At 45.7% G+C, this 13,567-nt stretch overlaps 1 protein-coding gene across 1 annotated transcript in view; it reads right to left on the reverse strand.

Moving 5' to 3' along the window:
* Positions 1-13,567, reverse strand: part of BANK1 (B cell scaffold protein with ankyrin repeats 1) — a 2,434,538-nt gene that overhangs the window by 550,211 nt on the left and 1,870,760 nt on the right. Inside the window, exon 8 of the mRNA XM_078676074.1 lies at positions 12,030-12,117. Coding sequence (XP_078532200.1) covers positions 12,030-12,117 — 88 coding nt within the window. The remainder of the gene's footprint in view (positions 1-12,029; positions 12,118-13,567) is intronic.

Consider the following 13,567-nt stretch of genomic DNA (forward strand, 5'->3'; position numbering starts at 1 on the left):
ACTAACACACCCATACACACACTCATCCACCCATACAGTCCTGCACACATGCTGTCTTCAAAACATATGTAAACAGTAAGGCACTCATTCATTCATATATGCACAAAGTAATACCCCCCACCAAACTTAACAGACACTCATACTAATACTCAAAACTAACCAATAACCCATATAGACAATCATGTAGCTACTCACCAACCCAAGCATCCGTCTATAGATAAAAGGAGACAGTGATACAGATATTTACAACTTTAAACAATAATTGCTAATACATGTATTTAGTAACATACACTTAATAAGTTAGTTATACAATCAATGAGAAAAAAAACATCCATTTAAACACACGTTAATTGTTTGTTCTTCCATCGATGTTTAGGTGCACATATATAAAATATTTTTTTTCCCAGAAAGACACACATTCACTGGATGATGTCATCAGTGATGTCATCAGTGATGTCATTTGAGATGTCATCAGTGATGTCATGAGTGATGTCACTGACTATGTCATGAGTGATGTAATATGTGACGTCATTAGCAGTGCTTTGCGGGCGCGCCAGTTATAGTGAGTACAACTAACTATGACGTGGAATTTCAATGGTTTTGTATGAGTAAATTGTCCAGCTAACTATAACTGATATAAAACCTATGGTTTTTTCAATGAATTTGCTACGTTTTTTAAATGCTAATTCCTAACTATAACGTGTGTAAAACCTATGGTTTTTTCAGTGAATATATATATATATATATATATATATATATATATACATTTTCAAAGTGCCCCACTCAATGATCATACTGCTATATCTTCCCTCATTCAGTTTAAAATGCATCTGCAGTTCTTGTCTCACTTTAGGGCATATTTAAGAGTAAAGGGGCGAAGCATTTCGTTATGCCAAGAAGGTTAACAACACGCTGCTTCATTTTAGAAATGCAGGGCTGCACCATATTTGCAAGAATATGGTGCAGTCCTGCGTTTTTCCATGCGCTGGCACAAAATTTAGCTGCCTAGCGCCAACGCAGGCACTCTTGCACCAGAGTGTCTGCGTTGAGGGGAAGATTGTTTATGTGCAGGAAGGTGTCCCTTCCTGCACATGAAACAATCTTTAAATGGTGTTTTGTAACTTTTATGTGTGCTGCTTAATGCAACACACATAGACGTTGCAAAACGTAATTTTTTTAATGATTGTTTATGTGCAGGAAGGGACACCTTCCTGCACATAAACAATCATTGGCATTTTGCAATTTCCCCTCATTGTGCCTGCCTGCCTGCTTTTTCCTGGTCTTAATTTTAGTACTGCCCCATATTTAGGCTGCCCTTGTAAATATGGGGCAGCATCAAATTGATGGTTGTTGCGGTGGAACACCCACGCAACACCCATTGCCCTCCCCTTTCACACTATACAGTGTGAAGGTGGCCTTATTTTCAAGGCAGCGTTAAGCCATGATAAGTGGCTTAATGCTGCCTTGTAAGGCGAAGCCCCTATCGCCACAACAACGTCATGAAAAGTGACATTGTGGTGGGGATAGGGACTTGTAAATATGCCCCTTTGTTTACAAATCCGAGATACAAAGCAAAAGTTGTCAAGCTGGCACTCATGGTCAGCTTCTAACTTGTCTGTATAGTGCAATATATGGGGCATGAGCTGACAACATGTTGCATAAATAGCCCATGTACACAAACGACTGCGAAAGAGGAGGGGCATGGCTTGGTGCCACAAGATGGTGGGTGCCTTATAGGGAAGCTCCTATGAGGTCCTGGGGACCTGGTTCCATTTGGAAAACAATGAGGGGGGTCTGAAGCCCGGTCCAGTCAGAGAGCAGCTTGGAACAGTGGCCAAGGGCAGCTGAAATTGCAATGACAATTGGCCACTGGGATGGCAAGTGTGAGGAAAGAAATCAGCTGCGGCCTTTGATCCTTGCTGCCATGAGGACACTGGAGTGACCTGCTTTGGGGAAAGGGAGCTGCTATGATGGTGGTGGAGACCACCGCCCTTTCCCCTGGAGGTGAGACCTGCATCGGAGGTGCGAGAGCCGCAGGGCCGCGATCGTCTACGACAGGCACAGTCTGAGGGGCCTGGTTCTGCCAGTCTGGGGGGGTGCTTGTTCCCTGCTGCCTGGAGGGAGGAGCCTGTGTTGAGGCAGGAAAAGAAAAGTCACTACAGAAGTATAGAGGCAGCAACATTGTTGGCTCATCTGGCCACCTGGCCCCCTCACACCCACATCTGCAGCAAACAAACTGCCAATAACTGAAACACCAGGTGGGAGCCGAGGAGCAGTCTGTTTAAGAAGAGAGCATGGTGATCTGCACCCAGTAGCAGTGGCCCCTTCGAGAGTGAGTGAGGCAAAAGAGAGGGTGGCCCCATTGCTTGTTTGCTGCTCCCACCTTGGGAAGACATCTTGGCAGCACTCCTGAAACACACTGGGGCAGAGACACCTTTTTGGAAAAGAGACTGCCCTTGCCTTCCCATGTCGAACCCACCTTAAGCCAACACCTAGGGGGAAAGTGGGTCTCCTGAAGCACTTACACTAGGTCACTGCTCAGTACTGGACTGATACCTGTGATTCCTGTACCCTGACACCAGTTTGGACTCAGATACCACTCACAGGGACTGCTGTGCCTCTCTAGGCCGGTTACATTCACGTATTGGCTGGACGGTTCCCCCTCATCGAGTTATAGCAGGGCCAGATACGGCTTGCCTGCTTTAACTGCCTAAAGCCCACCATGGACATTCTGCAGATAGGATGGCGTGGGGCTGGAAAGGCCTCGACCACAGCGCTCCGGCCTATGGGGTGTGCAGGGGACCTGGGGTCGCACCGTGGCTTGGGCAGTGTCACCACTGAATATGCCTGACGCTACGGAGGCAAAGCTAGACATAATCCTACCAGCCATCGCAGCCACCAGACAAGACCTGGGAGGCCGGGTGGACGCAGTGGTGACTGAAATGGGACTTCCACTAGATGACCAGTGCAAGCTCACGGACAGGATAGCGTACACAGAATCAGCCATGTACACCCGGCAGCCTCAGACCGAGGACCTCAGTAGCCAAGTTGCTGAACTCACTGGAAAATACACTTTCTGGAGGGCAGAGTGGAAGATGCAGAGGGCCATTCAAGTCGCAGCAACCAGGGGATAGTCGACTTCCCTGAGAGTGTGGAGGGGGAGGACTCTACAAAATATTTTGAGTATTGGCTGTTGGCCAATGATGCACCCATTGCTCTAGTCCCACTTTTTTTTTTCATTTTTTTATTGGTATTTCCAAATAAATCCAATCTACATTGTTATGCAACAAACCAACATGCCAGGTATACATGGTCTAGACATACAATAGCTCACAATACACACAATAATCGTTGGCTGTCACGTGCAACTACAGCGATGTGCCCCAATATCACCAGGAACAGTATTCATGAAACAGTAAACATTTAGAGGTAAAAGTACATGAATAGAATAGCAGATTCTAGTCCCCATCTGACAGCACCCATCCCAAAACCTTATCAAATAACAATATTGTAATCATTATACATCTTCAGTCTGGACAGCATTTAGCACAACTTCCTCATCCCCACTTGTCTTCTCCTGAGTCCAGGCAATAAATGGCTCCAATATTTCTCGGGGTCTTGAGATGGGAGGCATCAACTCCCAGAACGTAGTTAGCTGGGTATGACCTACGTAACCTCTCTAATCCATTCCATGGTCGTAGGCTTTCTCCTCTTCCCCCAGTGAACTGCAATTTGACGTTTGGCGAACAGCTGCAGTAATGCATGTAGTTTACTCTTCTTAACATGTGTTTTCCTGACATATCCTAACAGTCCCAATACTGGGGATGGGGACAGGGGCATACCCAGGATTTGGGTCTAGCCCCACTTTTCATGGTGGAGAGGGGCCACTGAGTGCCCGCTCGGCGACCATCACAAGAGGCCCCTCTGGGTCTGGTGGTGGCAAAACTATTGATCTACAGGGACAAAGACACAATCCTCCAGGTGGCAAGACGCCAGGGCTCCATCATGTATGAGAATGTGCAAATCCTCATCTTCCCATATTACATGTTGGCAGTCCAACATAGGTGTGTATCATTCACGGGTGTCAAGAAGAAACTGCTTGATGCTGGTCTGGCATACTCCCTGCTGTGTCCACCAAACTCAAAGTCATCGCCCACCTAAAGTCCTACTTCTTTATGGACATTGTTGAGGCCTAGGACTTAGTAGAGCAACACAGCTATAAGTCATCATATTCTGAAACACCAGACCCACAGCAGGGCCTGTGGCATTCCCAGAGGTGCTACACTGGTAAGGGATCCTGGGGGAGCAAAACCTTCTGCTACAGTGCCCACACTGGTGCAGATGTGACAAGACAGAATCATGGCCTGGGTGATGACAAACAATGTCCAAGACTTGGGACACACAGACCAGAGAGGTCTTGGATGGAGACCCTTCTGACCAAGGTTCAGAGACTTCTCGATCTAGTGGGGCACCAGACCTGCACTCAATTGTCATGCCACAAACGGCAGAAGACATTGCATTGACTGAGGCTCCAAGAGCCCTATGGGGCAAGCTCCACGGTTACCTAAAGGAAAGGTTAAAGGAGTCGCTCAAGATTTGGCATTGCAGACTTTGAGTTGTGCTGTGCACGTCCTTTGCATGTGAAGGGACCTGAACCCATGCAATGCCATTAAAACAATTTGGAATTTGTTAACATGGTTTAACTTGGTACTGGACTCCCTGAAGAGTTGGCCTAGATGTAGGTGATTTGCACTTCCACTGTTGTTGCAGATCTCCAAATGGGTACCCTGTGTTGAGCACTTCACAAGCAACTACTGGCTATCCCTCATGGTATACCCTCTGCTCTCACATGCTGAGACACCGGAGGCAAACACTCGTCATGCCATATCCCCAAAAATTCTTGTGATATGTGTTAATTGTTTGGACGGTCAGACGTTGCTCTACTATCCTGGGGGTGGGAGATGGGTTGTTTCTGTTGTTTTCCATATTGAACCTGAAACCTACTATATGATGTAACTCACCTGGAGTCCAGCCATTTGCCTGGTACATTCAGGGACACTAGACAGTCCACTGCCACGTTTCTCCATTCACCTCATGGGACCATGGTCTAAGTTGTTGGTCCGAACATGGAACATTCATGTCATGAACACTGCCCAGAACGAAGGGGTACGCATGTGGCACTCTTACAGGAAACACATCTAAACAGTGGGAAGAGCTTCGACTCCTGAACTGTTGGAGCGGCCGGTGTTACAGCACTACCTACTCAGAATTTATAAGGGAGCCCTTATTTGGATTCGCTCATTGGTGCCCTTCCCCTGTCTTGCAGCGGAAATTGATCCAGAAGGGCTTTGTGTGTCTGTGTAGGGAACATTGGGAACCAGGGCGTTGCTCTCTGGAGTGTCTACTTGCCAAGCATGGCTCAGACGTGGAATGGCTATCTACACTTCTCCTGCACAGGTCTCACATACCTTGGGTCACAGAGGAAGATTTTAATTGTGTGCTGGACCCTACCCGAGATAGACTGCAGCCCCAGGTGCTCCACTCCCCAATAGTGTGCCTTGCAACATATCTTTCATAATGGCTCACCCAAAGGTCACTGGTAGATAGTAGGCATTCCCTTCAGCCAACAGTCCGAGAATATTTGTTTTATTCTCTGCCACAATTTAGACGTTACATTAAACTGCATCCTCTGTTACAGTACCGCACACCACCCAGTCATGAATGTGGAATAACTGGGAAAGACTTTTTCTGACCTTAGCCCCATGCTGGTGCACTTCTTAAGGGGGAAACACACCCTGCCAGTCCCTACTTGGTGCTTGCAGCCTACCACCCTGAAAGACCCTGCGATGTGACCCGCAAACCCGTCAGCAATTACTTCACTGAAAAAAGCGCCACGTCATGCTTAGTGGAATAGGATGCATTGAAATTGGCATTATGAGGCCACTGCATAAATGCTGTCATTGGGGCAGGGGGAACAATTAATTGCGAACTGGATCAGGTTGAGAATTCACAGCGCAGCCACCCGCACAGCTTTTTCAGAGAAAAGGGATCACCATGAACAACTGCTTGAATCTTAGCACTGCACTGGTTATGAGGCTTACCAAGTCAAGACACATGCAGAAGATGACAAGCTGGGCTGCCTAGTTGGCTACTCTGCCAAGACACTAACCCAGCACCAATAACCACCATCCTCACATCACCTGAATCCACAGTCTATACCCAAGTGGAAATTCCCTACGTATTTTGCACTCATTACTGAACCTTGTACCGACTGGACCCTTCCTGTCAGCACTCTGAAATGCAAGAATTAATTCTTGCCATGATATTGCGCACAGTACCAGTGGAGACCTTGAATGCCCACATCCTAGAGCAAGAGATCCGTGGGGCCATACTTGGCTCACCCACCTGAAAAACCCCGGGCCTAGATGGGCTGCCAATAAAATTCTACAAAAGACTACGAATCCCGGCTGACCCTTAAATTAACTGAGCTGTATTCTGAGTCCATTGAGGCCGGTATGATTTAATACCAATTGGTTGGCTATCTGATTGTTTCATGTATTCATAGCACTATTTGCACATTTCTTAGTATGTTTGAAGTAAGAATTTTTATCGGTCGGTTATGTGATTGTTTTATGTATTATAGCATTATTTGCACATTTCTCAGTATGTCTGATATAATTTTATAGCAATGTATAAGAAAGGAATTTTGTATTGTCTGTATTGTGTGTCCTTTTAATTGTTGGCGTGTTTTTGTGAACCTCCGTAGGAGTTCCAAAACAAAATAAATAAATAAATTGAAATGAGTTGCCTACCCCTGATAATGCTCAAAGCGTTGTCAGTGTTGTTGCTGAAACCATGCAGAGATCCCATGGAGGTTACCTCTTATAGGCCGATCTCTCTGATGGGCAGCGACTTCAAAATACTCAGCAAGATACTGGTGCCTCAATTAATGCTACTCATGTCCAAACTAGTTCACTCAGACCATAGTGATTTCATACCTGGCAGATCCACATCTTTCAATATCTGATTACCCCACATATTACTATCTCTAAAAAGCGTTCAGTATATTAAATTGGGAATATATGTTCATGGTCCTGCATAGAGTAGGCATAGAGAGAACGATATTGAAAATGATTCAACTTTATACAGAACACACAGTGACGGTATAATAGGTTGACTGATTTCAGCGAATTTTCTGTTAGTCAGGGGAACACGCCAGAGGTGCCCTTTTTCCCCGTTGATTTTCGCATTGATGATAGAACCCCTTACACATTGCCTGCAGCAGTCTGGATGGCGCTGGGGCATGCCACTGGATGGTGAGACACATGCTGTATTCTTCTTGGTATACATAAAAGATATATGGGAGTGAGTGGGGGACATAGCTGACATCTTGGATGCCTTTCGAGAGGCCTGCGGGCTGGGGGTGAAATGGAGCAAGACCTACCTGTTCCGTTACGCCCTATATGTTCACTGCATGCCCTGGCGGTGGGCACAAATGATATCATGTGGGAGCCCCACACCTTCCGATACATAGGAATCAACATATACCACTCCATGCAAAACATGATAGAGGGCAATCTCACAAAAGCCATATCTTCACTCCAGCCGCAAGCCACTTTCTGGTGTTCCCTTCCCCTCACAGTCCATGGCCGAATATCCCTCTCCAAGATGGTAATGTTACCCAGTGTGTTATATAATTTTGCCAATCTACCAGTACTAATTCCCTGTAGAACATGTCTTTCTTTGAACATGATGCTAGGCAACTTAATATGAAGCAGGGGCAGGAGAAGAGTAGCCTTACACAAATTTCAACTCCCAGCAGATCAGTGGAGGCTGAGGGATTTGGTGTACCAATACAATTACATCGCTGCACAACTCCAATATCCAACCAGATGGCTGGCTGGATGTAACTTGTACCAGGATCTTTGACTAGGAGGGGACAGGGCCCAGGGTTTGGTAAGATAACTGTACCTCCCAGGATAGACTTTACCCCCTGACATCAATCACCTGCTGCATGTAGGCAATGTAGGGCTTGGATTCCATCTTAGGGTGCTACGGCCCCCTTGAATAATTCCCCCTATGCACCGGATATCCCTAATGCTCAATGAACACCTTTAGACAGACAGCAGGCCATTAGAGAGTGGCACGCGGCATTCAACGGTAATAGAGACTCTTGGGGATTTATTCCAGTATGGGGCACTGATCCCACTCAACCACCTTTCCGAGCACACAGGCCTGCTAGCGGTGCGATTCCTAGTACATAGATGCCTGCTGGCGTGAGTGGATCAGCTGTCCGGAGTGACAGCCTCAGGACTAGCAATCCACCCACTAATGTAAACACTTTACACAATGGACAGTGGGTGGAGGCTGATCTCCTGGCTCACCAAGTCTCTCTCGCACACAAAGTAAGATCCCTTAGAATCGTTCAAGCGGGCATGGGAACATGACCTTGGTCGCCCACTAACTTGGAAAGAATGGAGTAGGGCAACTGCCTCCTCCCGTAAAGTCTCAGGCAATGCAAGCTTCAGTTTATACAATTTAATGTGTTACATAGAGCATGTGGAGAAGTGTGGCTCAGGGGTTAGAGGCAGCAGACCCGGAACCTGAGATCGGTCCTGGACCAGGGTTCAATTCCCCGCCTCGGCGGGGTCTTGGGCTAAAAATTCCACTGACTCGATAATTCTTGCCCCGGTGCCTCCTCGACTCATGGGTTCACACTCTGCGACTCTGGGCAATAGCTTGCTTAATCTCCACAACGGCCCCTCTCGGCGGGATGCCTGACTTTCACCTTGTGGATACCCTGCTATCTCACAGGGGAATACCAGGAAGGGTTCCCTAAGCAAGCGCCGGGAAACCCACTGCGGGTAGCTGTGCGCTATATAAGCTCAACTACATTTACATTTACATTTACCTTACACCCGCCAAACTGCAAAAAATATTCAGATTGCTGCGAGGTGGTACAAATTGATCATCGCACTGCAGGGAGACCCAGCAGGGGAAGCTAGCTCCACTTGAATGAGACACAATGTGCAAGCCACAGATTTCTACCCCATGCCGTCAACATGTTTGGTTATTTTTTCTGCGCTACCCAATGGAGGGACACGACTAGCTACCCACACTGCAATTACACACTGATGCATAGCACACAGAGCCAAACCACTGCCTCTGACTGTGGCTAAACAGGTATAGTGACACCATTACACATTCACCCACAATCATGGCACAGGGAAAAGCTCACAGTTTAGTACACTTCTCTTACTGTTCCTTTGAGTGTTTTTTATGATTCAACTGATGGGACAGCAAGTTTTACTGACCCCGGACACCACTTGGTGAGGAAATTGACACATTGTAATACATATCATGTGATACTGCGCGTGGATTGATGTACCTATCATAAAGAAAACTATAAAGATCGTTTAAAAAGAAAAATGTCTGCAAAAGAGGTCGATACATACAATATATCCAAGCATGAGTGTGTATATTGTGTACAGCCAAGTAAAAGGAATAGAACACAAAATAACATGCTGCCATCTCCATACATCCATTATGTTCAGGTCATACATTAGCCTTTTCAGCCTTCTCGCTTGAACGTCATGCATAAGCATCCTACATTCAAGTTCTTCATCCCACATACAGTTAAGATCACCAGGCCACACTATCAGTTCTTCCAGACGGTGAGTGCACATGCCTGAAATCTCAGTGAAAAAATGTGCTATCTTCAAATGGTGCACACACATTTACGACTAGCACATATGTCCCGACTAATGTGTCATATCTGCCGTGGAGTCTAGTATTTCATTCATAATATAAATAGGTGTTTCTGGAGCTGTCCATATGTCAACTTCCCTTGGACTGTGATATATAGGATGTATGGTGCAGACTGCCACTCCAATTGTTGCTGACTTGCTCACTCTTCGCGTTAACCAGTTGCGTTTCTACATAAACACAATGGGCCTCATTTACGAGGAATAAACGCATTGCAGTGCTGCAAGCCATTTAGCTGCACCGCTCTGTGCTATGTTAATTCTGAAGCAGAGGGCTGTGTCATATCTACAATGATATGATGGATCCCTTTGCTCTTCCCTGTTCTGGCGCACAATTTGCCACCCTGCGCAGACGCAGGCACCCTTGCACCATAGTACACCATTTGTTTGTGCTGCAGTCTGATATTGTGCTACCATGCAGCCACTGTGCGCTGCAGGATTCGCCGTGCACTTCTCCCAGTGAGTGGGGCTGGGCCCACTGAGTGAGGGCAGCAGATAGAGCGTGGGACGCCGCTGTAGCGAAGCAGGGCCGTGCGCTCCTTGCCAGTAATTACACAGCTACTGTGTGGGAGCCGAGCCGGCAGCAGGGCACAATCCAGTGCAGTGTGGAGGCAGAAGTCAGCCTTCCGGCGTGGAGGTGTGGTATCTTGGGGCCCAGCAGGGGTGTCTCTGACGTTCCTTGCAGCTGGGGAGCTCAGGAGTCGTCCGAGGAGTCAGTGGGGGCCAGATGTGGGATGACGGCCGGATAGCCCCCCCAAAAGGTGAGGTGTGATCACCGACCGCAGCAAAGGAGTGTAGGGGGTAACACCGTCCCAGTAGGCGGTACCTCGTGGTGGCAGCTGCTGAAGCAGGGCGTGGTGGCGGACAGGTGGAACATGGCTGCCATGGTGTGGGTAGACACCTGCCGCGTCGCCAGTGTAGAGGGCCAGGTGGCCTCAATGTCCTTGCCCTTGTGCGCAGCTAGGCCTAGATTTGCTCAGCACACACAGAGACAGTACACAGTATTGCATTATGCGGGCGAAGACCCTTAGCAGTCTCCAGCCCCTTTATTTATCTCCTCTGGGCGAGCCCGCCCACAGGAGTGGTACAGGGTGCAACTTTGTTTTGCAGAGGCCGGGTGGCTCTCTACATTTTCCACCCCTGCGACCCAGTAAGATACCTTCTGTAGATCATCCCTCAACAATTATTTCTGCATCGGTTCTGGTCTTAATTGAAGTCCTTGCATCTTTAATTGTTGCCAGTAAGCCTCAAAAGGCAGGCTCCCAACATAATTCTATTTCCTTGGTAGATGCAAAGGAGTACCCCTTAGTTGCCCTGTTCGCTTCCATTCTGCGGATCCCATAATTATCCATTTTATTAGTTTGGGTTTGTTTAGCCATCTTGTTCTTTATCATATTTATTTATGTAACTTGCCAATGCTGGGAGGATTGTTTTCACTCTTCCACTGCGAAAATGTCTAAGCAGAAGTACTTCAGTGAGCTGAGACTTTCTTTTCCCATTCACCCGACCAGTACAGTTTACAAGTGTCAATGTTTCTCATCCAAGTCATTCATTAGAACTGAAAGAGACCATTGGAGATCACAAAACAGAAGTGGTCAGAGCAAACACACTGAAAAAAACAAAGCAAGAATGGAGATGTGAGGACTACTTGAAGTAATCTCAGGCGGTAGAACTTTTTGTTTGGGCCTCATTTCAATCCATTCTGTTTTTGTCTCACTGTACCACACAGACAGGAACTCACACAATGCAAATCACATTGGCTTTCTTCCATTAGGAACTATCCACCTGGAAGCCCTACTTGATATCCCCTCTAAATGGGAACACAAGCAATCACCTACTGGTTTAGTTATTTGTTGGTTGACATGTTCCTTGAGATGCTGTAAGTTTGAAATGCACACCTAGTTAAGTGTGCCATCAGATTCAAGCTACACACAAGTTACAGTTTCCACAGTAGACCTAATAATACCAAAAGCAGCCAGGAGTTCCATGTGTTCCTATTCAGGGAGGATGTGGCCTAGTGCTGGACTGTTCCTATTGGAGGAGGGCCATTGCTGATTTGCATATGGTTGGCCCCTGTTCGTTCTGGACTCAGATAACATCAGATTAGATTGATTTGCTGTATTTCTTTTATCAACGTATGATCTAATTATGCATCACTGCTTTGAATCCTGTCAGGTTGAAATATTTGCATCTGAAATTGATCAATTCATACAATAGGCATGTGTTAGCAAAGCTGCCAAAAACAAATTAGGATGTGTGACATACCTAAAGCACAGTGCATGTCAACATAAATACTTTCATCTTCTGCTTCTTCCTCCCCTTGTTCCAAATACTCATTTTCCCATGTAGATATCTGAAAGGAAAGATTAAACAAAAGTCAGGCATGCGCTTTTTTTGTGTCCGGATATTGCACACAACAGATATCCCTCACTAGTGACATTTTGAGTAACTCGTCAAACTTTAGGTGTTTACACAGAGTCATTTGGATGCGAGTAAATTACAACCAAGGGGCGAGGGAGTGGGAGTGATAGAGAGGGGCTTCTTTGGAAAGCTTGAGAACATCCACACATTCAAATGTGTGTGGGTATTTTCCAACTCTTCCCTGCCCTGGAAATGGTAGGGGATTTACCCCAGTAGGGGCAGGAACTAATGTTGCATTACACACAAATAAATGGCATTTCATCGTGCATAATTGCACATCTGCAAATAAGCATAGGGAAATGCATTTACATTATTACAAATACAAATTCACAACAGCTTTCCAGAAGTAAACCAATAACCATTTGGAGCTCAAACGTACCCCGCCGGATCAAAAAATAAACGAAAAAAAACAGAAAAACTTCCTGAATGCTACCTCTCTTTCTCTACCTTGACTTCTTTCCTGCCCTCCCTAACCCTTTCTATTCCTCCTACTGTGACAGGGGATAGGGGGAACACCCAAACATACGTAACCCAGAATTGTACAGCGACTAACACGGCCAGTTTGGGCTACTACCCGGCAACGACAAAGCGAGGCCTAATACATGTTATATGTTATATGTTGTAAAAATTATTTTTCAATAAAAATATATCTTTTTTTTAAAAACTGTGAGTCTCAGCTTTCACTACGCTTTTGGAAAACCTCGGGCCCTATTCACAAAAGTCCTTTTGGAGTATGTTGCTTCACATGCTCCAAAATGAAATTCACAAACCTTCCGACAGAGATTTCCTATCTCTTCTGTACATTGATCTCAGCCGCAGATGTGGCAATATCCGCACATGTGGCAATATCCACACATGGAGGTATAGGTTTTAGTAGTACATGTGGGAGGGACAAGAGCAAGTGATGGCAATATGGAGAATAATTACTGATAAATTGGTGGAGTTTAGGAAAATTAAAGAAGTTTAATGAGGTACATGTTGGTTCAAATACATACCCCGAAATGAATAAGATAATTCAGAATCACAAAATAAATACCTACTTCTGCTGCGTTAGTATTACTGATAAAAGAGTCTTACTCTTACATGTGCTCCAGTGAAACCCTGGAGTAAGGCAAGCACCACACATGGCCGGCCACTACTGGTACCAAGGCGCTGTCTCATTCAAAACAATGGTTGCAGGGAAAACGCTAACACTAATTTTAAAAACAATTGTAAAATAAATTAAAATACATTACTTTTTATGTTACATTTATTTTAATGTTATATTAAATGTTATATTTTTTATTTAAAATGTATTGTAATTTGAGGTATTTCTTTTTTAAACAATGTATTTACTTTTTTAATCAATGTAATTTAACTGATAACTTAAAAAATAATGTGAC

The sequence above is a fragment of the Lissotriton helveticus genome, chromosome 2_1 (genome assembly GCF_964261635.1).
Source record: "Lissotriton helveticus chromosome 2_1, aLisHel1.1, whole genome shotgun sequence".
Taxonomy (NCBI): Eukaryota; Metazoa; Chordata; class Amphibia; order Caudata; family Salamandridae; genus Lissotriton; species Lissotriton helveticus.